Source organism: Taudactylus pleione, unplaced genomic scaffold, assembly GCF_031769625.1.
Source record: "Taudactylus pleione unplaced genomic scaffold, aTauple2 ptg000053l, whole genome shotgun sequence".
Classification (NCBI taxonomy): Eukaryota; Metazoa; Chordata; class Amphibia; order Anura; family Myobatrachidae; genus Taudactylus; species Taudactylus pleione.
In genome coordinates, this window is record NW_028284455.1 from 2,060,711 (window position 1) to 2,077,878 (window position 17,168).

Here is a 17,168-nt window from a genome sequence, read left to right on the forward strand (position 1 = left end):
ACTACTTTCAACTAGAAGATATGCACCACAAGCTAAATGAATGTAAAAGTAAAAGACATAGAATATATGCACCACAAGCTAAATGAATGTAAAAGTAAAAGACAATCGAATTGGTGGAACTATGACCACTTAAGGTGGGTGCACTGTGTAAAGTGAGGGGTATACAGCAGTGACACGCCACCCACCTTCTGATACCATCAACTCTGCTCTTCTTCATTATACGGTCTCAGCCCACAAAATGGCTGCCTCCACTGTACTACGGGGTGACAAGATGTGTTTTTTCAGACAGAAAAATATGTTTGTGAAACCACATTTGTCCTTCTGTCTGACGGTGCTATATATTTTATATCTGTCTGTATCTCTTTTAGGATGCATACATAAATATGCTGTATAATTCCTGGCATATATGGCTTGGCTTTCAGACAGTAAAAATAGACAAAAATTCAGTATTTAAAAAGGAATAAGAGCAATCCAATACAAAAGACAATGTTCCCACATAAAAATGTTTTCGGCCTAATTAAAATAGCATTCCAAAGGTCAAAAGCTAACTTGGATTAATAAATCAAAAAGTCATAATTGCACAAGGCACATTATTTTAATTGCTGTAGAAGAAAATACACTATTACTCAGAAGTCATTTTTCATAAGCCAATCACTGGGAAAAAAATGAAAGCTGTTTAACCACATAATTTATTGACTAATGGCTTTCACATAATTCTTCCCGCTAAGGTGAAAGTTCAGGGTCAGGAAAGTTTTCTTCTGAGGGGATGTGCTTATAGAATAAATATGCTTCAGTTGAATATCATCTATTATTATATGAAGTACACCTACATGTTAAGTATTTACCGGTCTTTGTTGTGTACACACTGAAGGCAGCCATTTTGTGGGCTGAAGGAATATTCAGACAGTGCCTCATGATCAGGGCTGTAACTAGGGGTGTGCGAGCGCTGCTCTCATACATGGCGCAGGGCCCTGGGGGCGGCAATGTCGCCTAGAATGGCACCCTGCAGCGCTATAGCAGAGCCCGGAGCATCCAAGGGACACCTCACCACGCACCCTGCAGGGCTGTCCGAGCGTCCCAAGGATGCTCCGGGGCAGTGCCCAACTCTCTAGTTCCTAGACTAGTGAATTATTGGGCTGAACATTGATTCATCCAAAGAATTGTCTGCTTCCACTGCAAGTGACTGACAGGATCACATTTAAGTACAGTATTAAAAGAATCAATATCCGTTTTCAGATGAGACTTACGCTAAGTACACAATTACCGTGCCGATAAGCTGATAGGACCGATAACTGAATAGGCGTGTGTATGTGGGAGCGTTAGCCAAAACATGGCTTCAATTGTTACCGCAACGGTTGCACCTGAAGGTCGGAATATTTAGTCCTGCTTAAAAATTGTGATGTCCGATAGCCCAATCCCCTTGAAAACAAGCACATACTGAGCTACAAATAGCTCAATGTGTACTGGGTGCACACTGCTCAGATACTCGCTCAGAGTGTCGGAGCGTTTATGTGATCTGCAAAGTGTGTAATCTTTATGTGCTAATCGCAGGAATGTTGATTCATGGATGAATCAAAGCCGTTTATTATTTTACAGCCATTTCATTTATATCACACTTGCCTTCTCACCAAGAAAACTTGACACACTCCAGTATCTTGGGGAGTCCTTTCAGGAGAGTAAATCACCCACACATGTAGATCGTCACCCTCTCCATGTAAAGAAAGCAGAACTTCATGAAGTAAACTGTGTCATCAAGCCCCCGCTTGGCATGAAATTATTTTGCAGTGGGGGGCATTGCTCTGACAACACAAATCGCATTGCCACGCCACTAGATACCAATTTTACCACCAAGAGGGACAGTCATCGCTGAAATATTATTTTGGTTTAAGAAGTGACATTAGTTCATTGTGCCTGAATGACATTATTAAATAAAAACAAACTATTTGTACTGTTCACCTCATACCATGAGCCTCAGAATACACAGACATGTCTGTGTATATATTTCTAGAGTTGATTAAGTTAGATACAGTTATATAGGTCAGTTCCTCACAGTTGGTGTTAAACAAGGCAGCTCTGTAATGAGTACTCTTAATGGTGAGAGAGGCATGCTAGACCTTCAAAGGTCACGCTGACATGCAAATTAAAGGGTACTTCAGTCTTAATCTGCGTTGACCTGAGTTTCTATAGCAACAGCATAATCGCTTACCTGCATTGTGGTCAGCCATTGCACTGATCTTAGTCTCGTCAGCTACTGTTAAAAAGGTAAATGTAAGAAAGTTAGCCCAGTTAGTGCCCACATTCCACATGCAACAAACATACGATTAAAACATTAGGATGAAATGTCGCAGTTCATGCAGACTCTTTATCCCCTGAGAGTCTTAATACTATATTAGAAAATTAAAACCCTTCATGCAATATTCGTTGGCTGCAAACCGCAGGCACTTATATTATTACTTGTTAGCATCACTTAATTCATCACAAAGAATTAAAACTGTTAAATTATTTTCATAATTTCCTCATGCCACAAGCAGATGGTGCAAAAGAAATAGCTCAAACAGAATTGTAATGATTGAATCTTGTCTGGTACATACTGTATGACGATCACCAGTCATTACAATTAATTGCTGTTGTATTAATAGTTTTATTAAGGGAAAGTCTCAGAAGTGACAGCATTTTCCTTAGTAAGTACAAATAATGGCCATGTACAGTCCTGCAGACATTACATCTGGGATGCTGGAATTAGAATGTAACATGCCAGAAGTGAGCAGTGTAAGGGGAAGGAACAGAGAGATGCACAGTACAGTACACACTGAGCAAATGCGGTGATGCCATGGGGGGTACAGTGTAGTAGGACAATGGGTGCAGTTTATGGGTAGATGAGATCAGATCTAAAGAAATGCAAATGCCTAAAATGGTTATGTACACATGTATTGTGCGCTCCCAGTCATTATCCACAACACTAGAAACAGATCAGACATCACATCTGCACTGCAATAAGATTGACAAATATGAGTTGTGCCACACACTGCACTTACATATACTATAAATATAAGGACTTATTTATTAAATAATTTAATACAGGTTGTAACCCATAGCAACAACCAAATATTTGCTTTGAGACCTATGGTTTTATTTACTGAAATCACATCTGTTACCCGGGAATTCACAATAGGGTTTAAATAAGAATTATGTTTTCACCGCATGAAATGGGCCAGCTCTCCTGGCTGGTAGTAGTGCAGAGACCTCACTCTCCAATCAGCGGCTAAAAACATATATTGTATTACTAAGGGAGGCATGACAGAACTGGTTACTTTGGGAGTACGTACATGGGAGGACACACAAATTGTATTTTAATGGTACAAATTGTGATTAAAGTGGAACAGGGTTATATTTATTTATTATCAGTTATTTATATAGCGCACACATATTCTGCAGCGCTTTACAGAGAATATTTGCCCATTCACATCAGTCCCTGCCCCAGAGGAGCTAACAATCTATATTCTCTATCACATGTACACACACACACATACACACTAGCGTTAATTTTGTTAGGAGCCAATTAACCTACCAGTATATTTTTGGAATCCCAGCTGGGCACTGCTGAATGCAAACAGGCAAATGTATCTTAGTAGGAGCACTATGTGACCACTGACCACACAAAGAAAAACAGCAAATCCATATAAAGAAGAATTCCCACCAAGGCCAGAACTGTGCGGAGTATGTACGTTCTCCCCATTTGCATGGGTTTCTATAGGTTGCTCTGGATTCCTCCCACAATCCCAAAAAATACTGGTAGGTTAATTGGAACCTGACAAAACAAATGAACCCTAGTGTGTATGTGTGAGCATGTGGTAGGTAATAAAGATAGTAAGCTCCACTGGGGCAGGGACTGATGTGAATGGACAAATTCTCTGTAAAGCGCTGCAGAATATCTGTGCGCTACATAAATACCTGGTAATAAATAAAAAAGGGGGTATTTAGTTTACTTGGCCATTTTAAAGAATGGTGGAGCATACTGTACATAAATTAACATTTACAAAGCACCAACTTTATTGTAGTGTTTGGTGAAACTACAATGTTTTGTTTTAAATTGCATAATTTCTTTCTCAGCGCCATTTTCTTACTTTATATTATCTAAGGCGTTGCCATTTGGGTTATGACCAGTATAGTGTTTACAGAGACCAGCACTCTGGTTCTCTGGGCGATGCAAATGTCTATGCCTAGCATAATTGTATCCAACCACACTATTGATTGGCCTCATTATTACAGCTAAAATTCTACATTGTGAGCAATTTAATCTTATTATCCAGTGAAATAATACCTAGCTCTCTACTGGCTGGCAAAGTCACATTGCTATTCTAAGTACTCTGGCACAGACAGTCAATTAAACTAATAGCTGCAGAGATTAAATCTAAAAGTAAACACTTAGTTTCAGTAGTATGGAGTCGAATGACAAGAGTTTGCCCAGTTCCTGAGTATTTTTCTCCTAGTACTTTATAATCTGCTGTGTAAACGGTCACTCGCCTGGATGTGCGCTCACTCAAAGTAATATTAACACATCCTGAATCAGAATAGAGACTACAGGTCAAAAATAATTTCACTGGAACCTTACAGCTAGAGACAAATCCCAAAATGGAGATTTTCTTATTATTTAAAAAAAACAACAAGAATTTTGTTCAGCCTGGCGCTAATGATTGTTAAAAATAAATTGTATATAGTTCAGCTGCATCCACCAAAGGGCCTGTGTACACCCTAAGAAAGGTTTACCAAAGTAATCATAAAAAATAAAAATATATATATAATGGAGCAGTTGCGCTTAAATAAATATAAATAATGAATTTAATAACTAGACATGGCAGAAACCAGAATCAAGACACCAAATGTAAATTATGAAATAGAACCTATTTTTATTTTAGCAGTTACTTTTTTTTTGTCAGATTAGTCTGTACAGACTTCTAGATATTGATATTTTAAAAAAACCTATTTCATCATTTATATTTGGTGTCTTCATTCTGGTTTCTGCCATGTCTAGTTATTAAAATTCATTCAGTCATTATTTATATTTATTTAAGCGCAACACCTCCATTATATATAATTCTAAAATACTGGCATTATAGTTAATGATCAGTGTCCACAAATAAAGAATAGGGGTCAATAATAGGACGGCTTTGACATAAGAAATATGGGACTTTGCAAAATGTCAATGTCACAAGGATGTAAAACACACACACACACAAAAAAAAAATCTAAGTTCTTACAATTGTATGAAAGTTAGGGATCAGCTATATGGCATCCTTAATTTAATTAAGTATGGCCCTATTATAGGGGTAGACGGGCATGTAAAAGCACGCTGGTCGCTGTGCTCTCCATGCAAATATTCACTGATCCTGTTGCCCACTGAGGCTTCTAATCAATCTCATCTGCACTGAGTGTTCTTGTGACGGTCCTGGAGGTCCTGTGTGGTGTCCGCTGCTTGGCTGATCTCCGCTGGACGCTGCCTCCTTGCATAGATCCACTCCTGCTGGAGTCCTTTGCTGTGTGGGTAGTCCACTCCTCCTCTGCCCCTCCTAAACTGTGCTTTGGGTGCTCCTTCAGCAGGATCTCCTGCCTGGCAGGGTATCACTTCTGGTGGTGCCTGTGGACTGGGCCTCCATTGTGCTTCCCGCCGCCATCCAGCTTGGATGCACCTCCCCAGCAGCTGCTGCATTTCCTGGAGGACATTTCCTGGGTCCTTTTAATTTCTGCCAGTGGTGATGAGTGATTTTCCAGTGGAACTATACAGTTTGGGAAGCACAGTTCCTGCTCTGCAGCTCCTAGCCCTCTGTCCCTGCCTGCACAATCTGGGGTCTATTTCCTTTATTTAAGGCCTGGTGGCTGCGGGACCAGCTAGACTAGCTTTTGCATTAATGTGGTGTGATGCCTTGCTGCCTGATACCTGCTTGCACTGTTTGTTGGTCCAACCTGTATAAGGGTTTGTATTCCAATTCCCACCCCTTATTACCTGTGCTACAGAACTGTCTCCCCTCTGCTGATATACCTACCTGCTGCAGTTAAGGCTGTTGGTGATCCTCCAGTTTCTGGAATGGACACTGTTGCGCCTGTGCTTACCAGATGAATCAGAAGTACCAGCCCTCATCAGATGCCAGGCTTGAAACGTTCTCCAGCTATGCTCCCTTGCCGGACGCTGGTCTGGTCCCCTTGGACTCTCGGCTGCTTTTATCACCTTTACTTTCCTCTGTAGCTCTTTCTGAGACACCTGCTGTTACTATGAAACAACTTCTGCAAGCTATCACGGGCTCAGAAAATCGAGTCACTTATCCGGCAACCCATGCAAAAAATGCATCTGAATTCTTTAAGAGTCCCAGAAGGCGGCTTGTCAGCAAAAGCTCACGGATTTAGAGGGCTGTTTTCACCGTAAAAATATTTGTCTGGATGCTTGCGATTCCTTTACTCCTCAAATGGTGTAGAGCAGGCCAACCATATATCAACTAAACCTCTTCCTCCGGGTGCTCATCCACGGACATTTATTGCAAAAATCCTTTATTACAGGGGCCGTGATTCACTGCTTTGGCTTGTCAAAACCAAAGGTCCATTACAGTATAATCGTCAGCGAGTGGACTTTTCCTCTGATGTCTAGAAATCCAGGTCCCAATTTCTTCAAGTTAAAATGTGACTCACCGACTAAGAATTTCCCAACTCGATGCTGTTTTCGGCTTGACTGCGAATTTTCTCAAGTCGACGAACCCACTTCTTTGATTCTTCACGAGAGGCGGCCACATGGCTATAACTACAAGGTCATCCTCGGCCCCTGACTGACCTATGTGTCATACTGTAAGTGTTGCATATATATATATATATATATATATATTTATTTTCACAGAGTCCCAGCAGCGGGGTGCGGCCTACCAAACCAGTCCTTTTATAGATCCAGAGTATTTCCCAATATAGGAAATAAACAGAGGGCGCTCACCAAAGTAGTACTGCTTTTCATTCAATCATGTAGAGACAATCCAAGCAGCATCATAGTACCGTCAATGTTTCAGTCCCGTAAGACCTTTGTCAAGACTGCAGCACATTGTGCATCATATAGCCAAACAGCAGCACACATCCAAGCAGCATGTGACAAGCATTGGGAAATACTCTGGATATATATATATATATATATATATATATATATATATATATATATACACACATACACACCGTATATACTCGAGTATAAGCCGAGTTTTTCAGCACATTTTTTGTGCTGAAAAAGCACCCCCTCAGCTTATACTCGAGTCATGCCCGCATGGTACGCAGCTGAGTAGTGTACCATGCGGGCCGCGGTGCAGACAGTGTGTCTGTGACACAGCTGCACCGCGTGTGTAGCGCTGACCGGACGGAGTTCGGTCAGCACTACACACTGCCAAACACACAGCCGCCGGTAACGGCAGCTGTGTGTTTGTTGTAATCATCAGCCTTTGAGAGTCTGTCAGACTCTCATCGGCTGCTGCTGCTCCCACTGCGGGAGCCATCTTCCGGCTCCCGCAGTGGGTAATGGGAGAGACGTCATCATGACGATGTCTCTCCCATAATGCAAAGCGGCCGGAGGAGCCGGTAGCAGGGTCGGGACCAGGAGCGGGGTTTCAGGTGTTTTTTTTTATTACATCTCTCTCTACTGGGGGGGCTACTACTGGGGGCAGTACCAGGGGGGGGATTACTACTGGGGGCACTACCAGGGGGGATATTGCTACTAGGGGCACTACCAGGGGGGGGGGAATTACTACTGGGGCACTACCAGGGGGGTATTACTACTGGGGGCACTACCAGGGGGAATATTACTACTGGGGGCACTACCAGAGGGGGAATATTACTACTGGGGGCAGTACCAGGGGAGGGATTATTACCAGTAGCTGCTGCATTTCCCACCCTAGGCTTATACTCAAGTCAATAAGTTTTCCCAGTTTTTTGTGGTAAAATTAGGTACCTCGGCTTATATTCTGGTCGACTCATACTCGAGTATATACGATATATATATATTTATTTTTTTGCACTTTTTCATACAATTGTAATTCATATTTTGGCCTCTATTCACCACCACAATGGCTTTGAAATTAAACTAACAAGATGTGCTTTAACTGCAGACTTTCAGATTTAATTTGTGGATAATTACATCCAAATCAGGTGAACGGTGTAGGAATTACAACGGTTTCTATATGTGCCTCCAACTTTTTAAGGGGCCAAAAGTAACTATCAACCCAAAAGCTATTTCATGGACAGGTGTGGGCTATTCCCTCGTTATTTCATTATCAATTAAGCAGGTAAAAGGTCTGGAGTTGATTCTAGGTGTGACATTTGCATTTAGAATCAGATGCTGTCGACTCTCAATATGAGATCCAAAGAGCTGTCACTATCAGTGAAGCAAGCCATCATTAGGCTGAAAAATCAAAACAAACCCATCAGAGAGATAGCAAAACCATTAGGTGTGACCAAATCAACTGTTTGGAACATTCTTAAAAAGAAAGAACGCACCGGAGAGCTCAGCAACACCAAAAGACCCTGAAGACCACGGAAAACAACTGTGGTGGATGACAGAAGAATTATTTCCCTGGTGAAGAAAAACCCCTTCACAACAGTTGGCCAACTCAAGAACACTCTCCAGGAGGTAGGTGTATATGTGTCAAAGTCAACAATCAAGAGAAGACTTCACAAGAGTTAATATAGAGGGGGTTCACCACAAGATGTAAACCATTGGTGAGTCACAAAAACAGGAAGACCAGATTAGAGTTAACCAAACAACATCTAAACAAGCCATTACAGTTCTGGAACAACATCCTATGGACAGATGAGACAAAGATCAACTTGTACCAGAGTGATGGGAAGAGAAGAGTATGGAGAAGGAACGGAACTTCTCATGATCCAAAACATACCACCTCATCAGTGAAGCATGGTGGTAGTAGTGTCATGGTGTGGGCATGTATGGCTGCCAATGGAACTGGTTCCCTTGTATTTATTGATGATGTGACTGCTGACAAAAGCAGCAGAATTAATTCTGAAGTGTTTCGGGCAATATTATACGCTCATATTCAGTCAAATGCTTCAGAACTCATTGGACGGCGCTTCACAGTGCAGATGGACAATGACCCGAAGCATACTGCAAAAGCAAATAAAGAGTTTTTTAAGGCTAAAAAGTGTAATGTTATGCAATGGCCAAGTCAATCCCCTGACCTGAATCCGATTGAGCATGCATTTCACTTGATGAAGACAAAACTGAAGGGAAAATGCCCCAAGAACAAGCAGGAACTGAAGACATTTGCAGTAGAGGCCTGGCAGAGCATCACCAGGGATGAAACCCAGCGTCTGGTGATGTCTATGCGTTCCAGACTTCAGGCTGTAATTGCCTGCAAAGGATTTGCAACAAAGTATTAAAAAGTGAAAGTTAGATTTAGGATTGTTTAGTTTGTCCCATTACTTTTGGCCCCTTAAAAAGTGGGAGGCACATATAGAAACCGTTGTAATTCCTACACCGTTCACCTGATTTGGATGTAATTACCCTCAAATTAAATCTGAAAGTCTGCAGTTAAAGCACATCTTGTTTGTTTCATTTCAAAGCCATTGTGGTGGTGAATAGATGCCAAAATATGAAAATTCTGTCAATGTCCCAATATTTATGCACCTTACTGTGTGTATGTATATATATATATATATAGATTTTTTTTTATTTTTTTCTCTCTATATATTATATATATACATACATATACACACACACACATACATACATGCACACACACACACACACACACACATACAGCGGTTTTGGATGGCGACACCCAGCGTCTTAGTAGAAAAAGTATTAATTTATTTCCGACGTTTCGGGCCTCCGCCTGTTATCAAGGATACACACACTATATATATATATATATATATATATATATATATATATAATTACAGTTAAAAAGAAAGCCATTAGGGAAATACCTCATAAAAAGGACAGTCAACTTATTCTACACCATGTCCCTCAAAATGTCTGCAATAGTGGCATGAGTTACACACAGTGTACAAGCTACATAATATTAAGTGCACTGTCCCTACACAATGGGACCCAGTGATCGTGGATTCACATGCTATAATATACTGACTGTTAAGGTATCTACACACTTACCGATCTGCACACGATCCGACATCGTGTACGATTTCCCTTGAAACTCCTCCCCGGCAGCTCTGCACACGATTTGGTCCATCTTCAAACGATCTATCCTGCATCGTGACTCTTTTCCAGTGCATTGTGTCCCAGATTGCCAGATCTGCCCTACAGCACGGCAGATCTGACGATGCGATGTGCGACCAGCGGGGATGCGCACTGCATCATGATCGTGAGTGGGGACTCACGATTTGGGCATTTTTTACACAATCTGTCGTTCCGATGCGTTGGAATCGCCCAGATCGTGTAAAAAAATTGGTAAGTGTGTAGGCACCATTAGTCCAGATGACAAGATGGCTACCGTATAGAGGCAAATAGTAAGTTACCATCTGTTGTGTGGAAAATGTAGCACACAGTCTAAGATCCCCAAGAGACAGAATTTCAGTGAAAATATTTGGATGATAATGAGATGCAAGTCTGATATTCTGCAGCTTGTGTTTCAGATACCTTAGCCATGATGCAGATCATCACACAGAGAGGATGACCTTTGAATAAGTCCTAGTATCTGCTTATCAGAAGGCACAGCAGACGTCACACTCTCGGCTAAAGCTTGCACAACTGCTGTATCTGTTTGTCTGGCACAGGCTGCCAGATCAGAAATAAAATTATATTTAGAGATTTAATTTACTCGCAGAGTGAGGCGTTGAGCTGCTTAATCTTTGAACTTGTCAAGGAGGATAAATCCATATTGTTAGTTTGATATTCATATTTTATACTGTATATACTAAATAAAACTGGCACCCATTAGACTTCAGGGCGGTAGCACCTTGTAAACCCATTTAATAAGGGGTATTAAAATTCCAGATAGCAGACATGACTGCCTACAGATATAATGCACAGATACACAAAGTGATGATGGAAATATTACAATGGCGGAATTTTAATTAGGACTTTTAGGGATTATCTCTCAAAGCCCTTTTAACAGCTGACATTACGAAGGAAAAAAATTCAGCTGCTCTACAGATGTGAGGGCATACAAAACTCCCAGACGGACAGAGTGACACATTATTGAATACTTAATAAATGTATGACAATGTAGTAATATGGATAAACATGACTTATCACGCAATGCACTATTAATTCTGTGAAAATAAATATTGATTTCATAATACATTATGAAACACGCAAATTTGTTACCTAAATCCATGCTTTTTGATTTCCGCGTTTTAACAAAGTCAATTTGACTGGCATCTCCAAATTGCTTAGTGCGTTTCTCCGACATGCTCTGGCGTCCAAACCCTTCTCTCTGGAAGGCAAGGGATGGGTCTACGTCTGGACTGAGTGTGCTGAGGGAGAACAACAAATACACATAGCATTAATTAGTGCTAAACAAGTCTGCTGAGGACCTTCACAGTATATAAATGTATAAGAAACTGTAAATACCCATTCAAGTAACCAACATAAGAAAAAGAACTGGCCACACACACTTAAGCCTTTGGCCTAGTATAGAATATGTTGCTAGCATGCGGCTGGAGGCAAAGATAATTTAACAGTTGTGAGACCTCCAGATGACCGACTTCCATTTTCAGCTCTCATGCATATCAGTCCAACAAAAGAAGATTTACCAGCACTGACCCTCCTCATAGACCATACATAAAGATTAGATCCTGCGCTTCCTTTTCTTCACAGGTGTTTATCATTTCTGCTGTAAAGTGCAGAGTATATTTTGTGTCACTATATAAAACTATACATACAAAGACCATGTAAGTTCTTGCAGACGTATTTTGCTCATTTCTATATCAGATAAAACATCCAAGAAAATAACAGCAATTATTGTTGTTTATCATGAAGGTAGCGGGGAGGGGGGTAGTCAGTCTTGATATAAAGTGAACCTGGTTGGGACAGCTTTTCCTAGCACCAAAAATCCCCACAAAGATGTGCCCTGCAGCCCAACACGGAGCGCCATACATTCAACTTGTTACCAGATAATGTATGCATGCACCAAACCGATTTTGCCATGTGAATAACAACAGCTGCAAGAAGTATATAATTATACAAAGGGGATAAGGGCTCTATGTGTAAATAAATAATTAAACCATCTTATTATAATGTTTACGTAACAATACATAATTCAGATAGGAGGGGGAATTTTACTGCATGTCAAATAAATGTTTTAAACGGTCCATTTCTCTGTTGACCCTTAGAACATTATTTATTTTTTTACTTTTCTAGGATTCTAGCCTTATGGGGCCCATACATCTAGCCTCTATCGCTGCAATTCCCCGCTCTGCCGACGCCTGGGTTGGGGAGACTGTGAAAATCCAATGTTGGACAATCTCGATTCCCCGATGCCAACCCGAAAATGGCCAGAATCAGCGAGTCGGGTATTGTGAACATATTTTTTTGCTGATATCCCCAACAAATTGCCGATCATCGGACTGGATTCATATAGGGCAAAAACAGGGGGGGGGAAAAGCCCCATTGCTTGTGAATACACAATACAGGTTTCAGTTTTTAAATGGTATGTGCTGTAATTCTGCTAGACACCGAATAAGCTTAAGTTTCTACTTAATACAGAACTGACTAGTTATGTACTTCCGCATCTCTGTTTCTTCCACGTTTATGTTAAACCTGATTATTCATTTGTAGAACTAGATGGCAAATTGAATTATCCAGTTATGAACCAGGGGGATAAAATACATTGTTTAGTCTTATTATTAGTGCCATTAATTTGTAACGCGCCACCAGTGAAGTCAGAGTATACATAAAACAGGGACATACAAGGAAAATAAGTAGACATGTGAGCACACTAGTTATTTCATGGATATTATTCAGCTCAGTAATGCACAATCTTTTGTATATATATATTGTTGTTAATAGCTGTACTTGCTCTGAAAGTGCAACAAACTGTGGCGTACAGAGCTCTAAGTATCCTGAAAGTCACCTTGTTCAGCTTATTACTGAGCACTAATCATTAAGCTACATCCCACCAGCACATTCATCCCTCTTACTTACAATTATTAAAATATTCATCAGATTTCTGCAGAGACAAATCTCATCCCCAAGACTGATTTGGGCAGAGACTAGACACCCGGTGACCCTGCATATTATTAACATTCCTCGTATTAATCCCTTCTTATTGCACACTTTGTTTTCATAATATTTTCATGCAGGATTAGGGAGATAATGTCAGGCTGGACAGCATACATTTCCCTCTGTGATTCAGAACAGCTGCCAGGCTTGTTTGTATAACCCTCTTTTTGTCCATAGTGAAGGCACTAACACTGCCTCTGAGCAATAGGTTGCACAGAACATGTCTCTCTTCTCTCTGTCTGTTTCAGCTCGCTGACTGCAGGAAATGGAACCAATCACTATTTTTATATTTAATACATGTTTATTTTAACCTATTTAAGGACTACCATCTATGAAGGTAATTATTACACATGAATATTACAGTTTTTGAAATGCCCCAATTATTTTCAAAATAGTTACAACATAGCAAATGATTTGAAAAATACATTTCTACCAGTGATTTTAGTTTCTATATTTAGGACACATAACACCCCATAATTAGGGGCTATTTGCATGGACTAATTTGAACCACCCAAGTTTTAAATCAAGATATTTAATAAGGAGAGCGGTACATGTCATGCAAATCTAGGAAATATTAAAAGATTACGCTACTCACGCCTGAAAATTCAGTCTTGGGTGGAGTTCCATAAATGTAATATAAAGCCAATGAGGTCAATCCAATTAGCCGCAAGTTGCAACGGACCGGCACCTCACCCCCTTCACGGCCCGCTCTGAGCCCGAGTTCGGCGAACAAAATTCCCCAAATCCAAACTGCCATAAAATGCGGCCATTGACGTAATGCCTCGCGCTGGTGAGATCATCGCGGCTAATAAGATCGACCCCAATGTGTTTACTAACACGAGGTTCTGACATTCGACCTGATTGATGCCTCTTATTGGCAGTATGTTGTCAATCAACAACACGCAAAGGCCCACTTTGGTGGGAGTATGAGTAACATTGCCAGATATTGTATTTGGGACTATGGGTCAGTTTAAATTATGCACTATTACACTAAACTGGATTTCCTGTTTTCTGTTGAATTACCCTTTAATAGATATACTAAAGTTAAATGCCCAATGTACAATGTTTTTATTAATGCGCATACCATTTCAGTGGAGATCAGCAGCAAAATCATTCCCCTCCCTAGGTCAGCTGCCTTCAGTCATTTTGAATGAAGAATAAAACTAATTAACTTTCGCTGGGGAAAGTCCAATGACTGCAAATATATAACATGCAGAAAGAGAATGGGTAGAGGCTGCACTGTTATTTCTAGTAGATTTGAGCAGTGGTTCTTATCCAAACATTGAAGCTGGGGGTACGATACATGCCGCCCCACGTGGTTTCATACACTATCATTTTTACTAGTACAGTACTTGCTCAATACATGTTTCATTCCATCACAGTGTTGCATCCCCAAAGAGGTTAAGAACCAGTGGATTAAAGACTGATAAAACTGTGTATGTCTATTCATGACAAGCACACTATAAGATATATGATGTAAGTCTACAAGTAAATCAACACATTGCTAGCTGTGCTGATCACTGGTTATGGAGGATTACAGGCACTATGATGTGTATTAGGCGTCAGAACGAAACAAATTAGGCCTGACCATGAGGGTTACGTATACATATCTGGGGTAACATGTGGCTTTCTGCATATGGTATAGTCACGTAAGAAATAGGAATGTGGCATCGCTTATTACCAGTGTTATTTTCTGGACTAAGTACAATTGTCAGTCTACATAAAGATATGGCAAGCTGCCGCTCTGTACTTTGGAACCACATGTACCCGAATGCCCATTTAGCAGGTGCCATGGTGCACAGAAGTACCTACTTTACTAGCAACTACGAAGCAACAAATTCTGATTCTATTGTCGGTTACAGCCACAAATCTCTCTAGATTCATAATTCAGAACATGTATGGTTCTCTACCACACAGTCTACTGATAGAACACAGTAGGTTTTAGGGCATCAAGATGAGACTCTAGTTCACAAAAATAATTAGGGAAGTCAAAGCTTAACTTATGTAACAGTTACAGCTTTCCTAATCACAATACAGAACATACTGAGTAGAAAAGCACAAGGCTAATGTCTCTAAGGTGAGAGGTACTACAGGTTGAGTCTCCCATATCCAAATATTCTGAAATACGGAATATTTTTAGCATGACTGAGAAAGTGAAACCATTGCTTTCTGATGGTTCAATGTACACAAGCTTTGTTTAAAGCACAAATTATTAAAAATATAGTATAAAATAACATTCAGGCTGTGTGTATAATGTGTATATGAAAAATAAATGAATTTCATGTATGTACACAAACTTTTTCTGATGCACAAAATTATTAAAAATATAGTAAAAAAATTTCCTTTAGGCTATGTGTATAAGGTGTATATAAAACATAAATGCATTCTGTGTTTAGATTTGTTTCCCATTCCCAAGATGTTTCATTATTTTATGCAAATATTCCAAAATACGGAATATTCCGATATCCAAAGTACCCCTGGTCCCAAGTATTTTGGATATGGGAGACTCAACCTGTATTACAATGGGGCTCTTATGGCGATGTGGGGGTGCAAGGCACCCTCAGGAACATTTTTTTTTCCCAATTAAAATCTTTAAATACATTTTTAAAAATACATTCAAAATTTAATGAAATAATATAAAATAAAATAAAATAAAAAACACAATTTCAGAGCAGTTTTGGTGGGAAAAATTAGCCAGTTAATGGGGGAAAGCCTGCTTGGCTGAACAACAGAAATGATGCATCATCTCCATTGCCAACTCACATACCAAAATTATATTTGAATATTTATATTTTACATAAGCACTCCATTTTAGATGATATCTTTATCTAATAGAGACAACAGTAAGTTAATAAGATAAAAATTACTAATTTAAAAAGGGCACAAACATCTAACTGTAGGTACATTGGCTATTTGTTAAACAGCTGGGCAGCTTGATAACAGCACAGCCTGTCCACCACAGGGCATGCTTAGATGTGTAGTGCTGCTTGGAATAGCCGAGAAGAGCAACACAGGGAACGTCCAATGTTATCATTCTGATGTACAGAAAAGAAACTCCAGAGAAGGTCCAATTGCAGAAGCTGCATATAATGATTCTTATTGCAGTGTTCATTATCACTACAGCCTAAAGTGGTGGTTCCACAGAGGCTTACTTTACCTATTCATGTACATAATTACTAGGCTTGCAAACTAATGCGCAATTCCTCAATTACAAAGGGAGGACTATAGTCTTCAGACTGTCTCATTATTATCAAACTCGTGTTGACGTTCATCTCTTTGGGAATCATTAAGCTTTGAAAGCTGTACAAACCTGAAAAGTAAAGTGAGATCTGTAGACAGAGTTAGCTACTGTATCCATGTATTAGCTGGTGTCAGTACCACAACACTACAACAGCCATCACCCGTAACTACTGGCGCTTTACACATGGGGCCGATTGTCCAGAAGTATGTTAATTGGCACACTAAATGAACCTAGATTACATATTACATTAGACTGCAAAAAACGTATTACAGTTCTGCATAAGTAATTAGGTCCCTGTACTAAAAGTAACATTTTAGAAAAAATAAAATTACTCATGAGGTTTGTCACCAGTAGGACAGTGGGCCTGTGACTACATGATGGATAACCGCAATGTTGTCTGCTGAACATAAACATTACCTCTCTGTAGATTCACTGGTTACTGTTTTTGACCAGGCTCCAGCAGAGTCTGTTATGCATCCTACATCATCATGAGAGCTGGAAGACGATTGGTCGGATAGCTGGGTAGGCAGCACTGGGGCTCTGTCATCTTCAATAATCACAGTGTCATCTTGAGGCATGTTCACTGTTGGGGAAAGCTGATATTTACCTGCACAAACCAGACACAGCATTTAGTAACAGACATAAAGCTTGACAAAGCACTTCTAGCAGGCAGCAGCTCGCTCTTTCTGCCTAAGGGCCAGATGTACTAAG

At 40.1% G+C, this 17,168-nt stretch overlaps 1 protein-coding gene across 14 annotated transcripts in view; it reads right to left on the minus strand.

The window, feature by feature from the left end:
* Nucleotides 1-17,168, minus strand: part of PARD3 (par-3 family cell polarity regulator) — a 629,380-nt gene that overhangs the window by 230,068 nt on the left and 382,144 nt on the right. For 13 of the 14 annotated variants that reach the window (XM_088462693.1, XM_088462692.1, XM_088462686.1 and 10 more), the window contains 3 exons: nucleotides 16,875-17,064; nucleotides 11,321-11,469; nucleotides 2,207-2,251 (listed from right to left, as the gene is read on the minus strand). In XM_088462693.1, the coding sequence (XP_088318819.1) occupies nucleotides 2,207-2,251; nucleotides 11,321-11,469; nucleotides 16,875-17,064 (384 nt within the window). The remainder of the gene's footprint in view (nucleotides 1-2,206; nucleotides 2,252-11,320; nucleotides 11,470-16,874; nucleotides 17,065-17,168) is intronic. The other variant, XM_088462681.1, reaches the window with a different exon arrangement.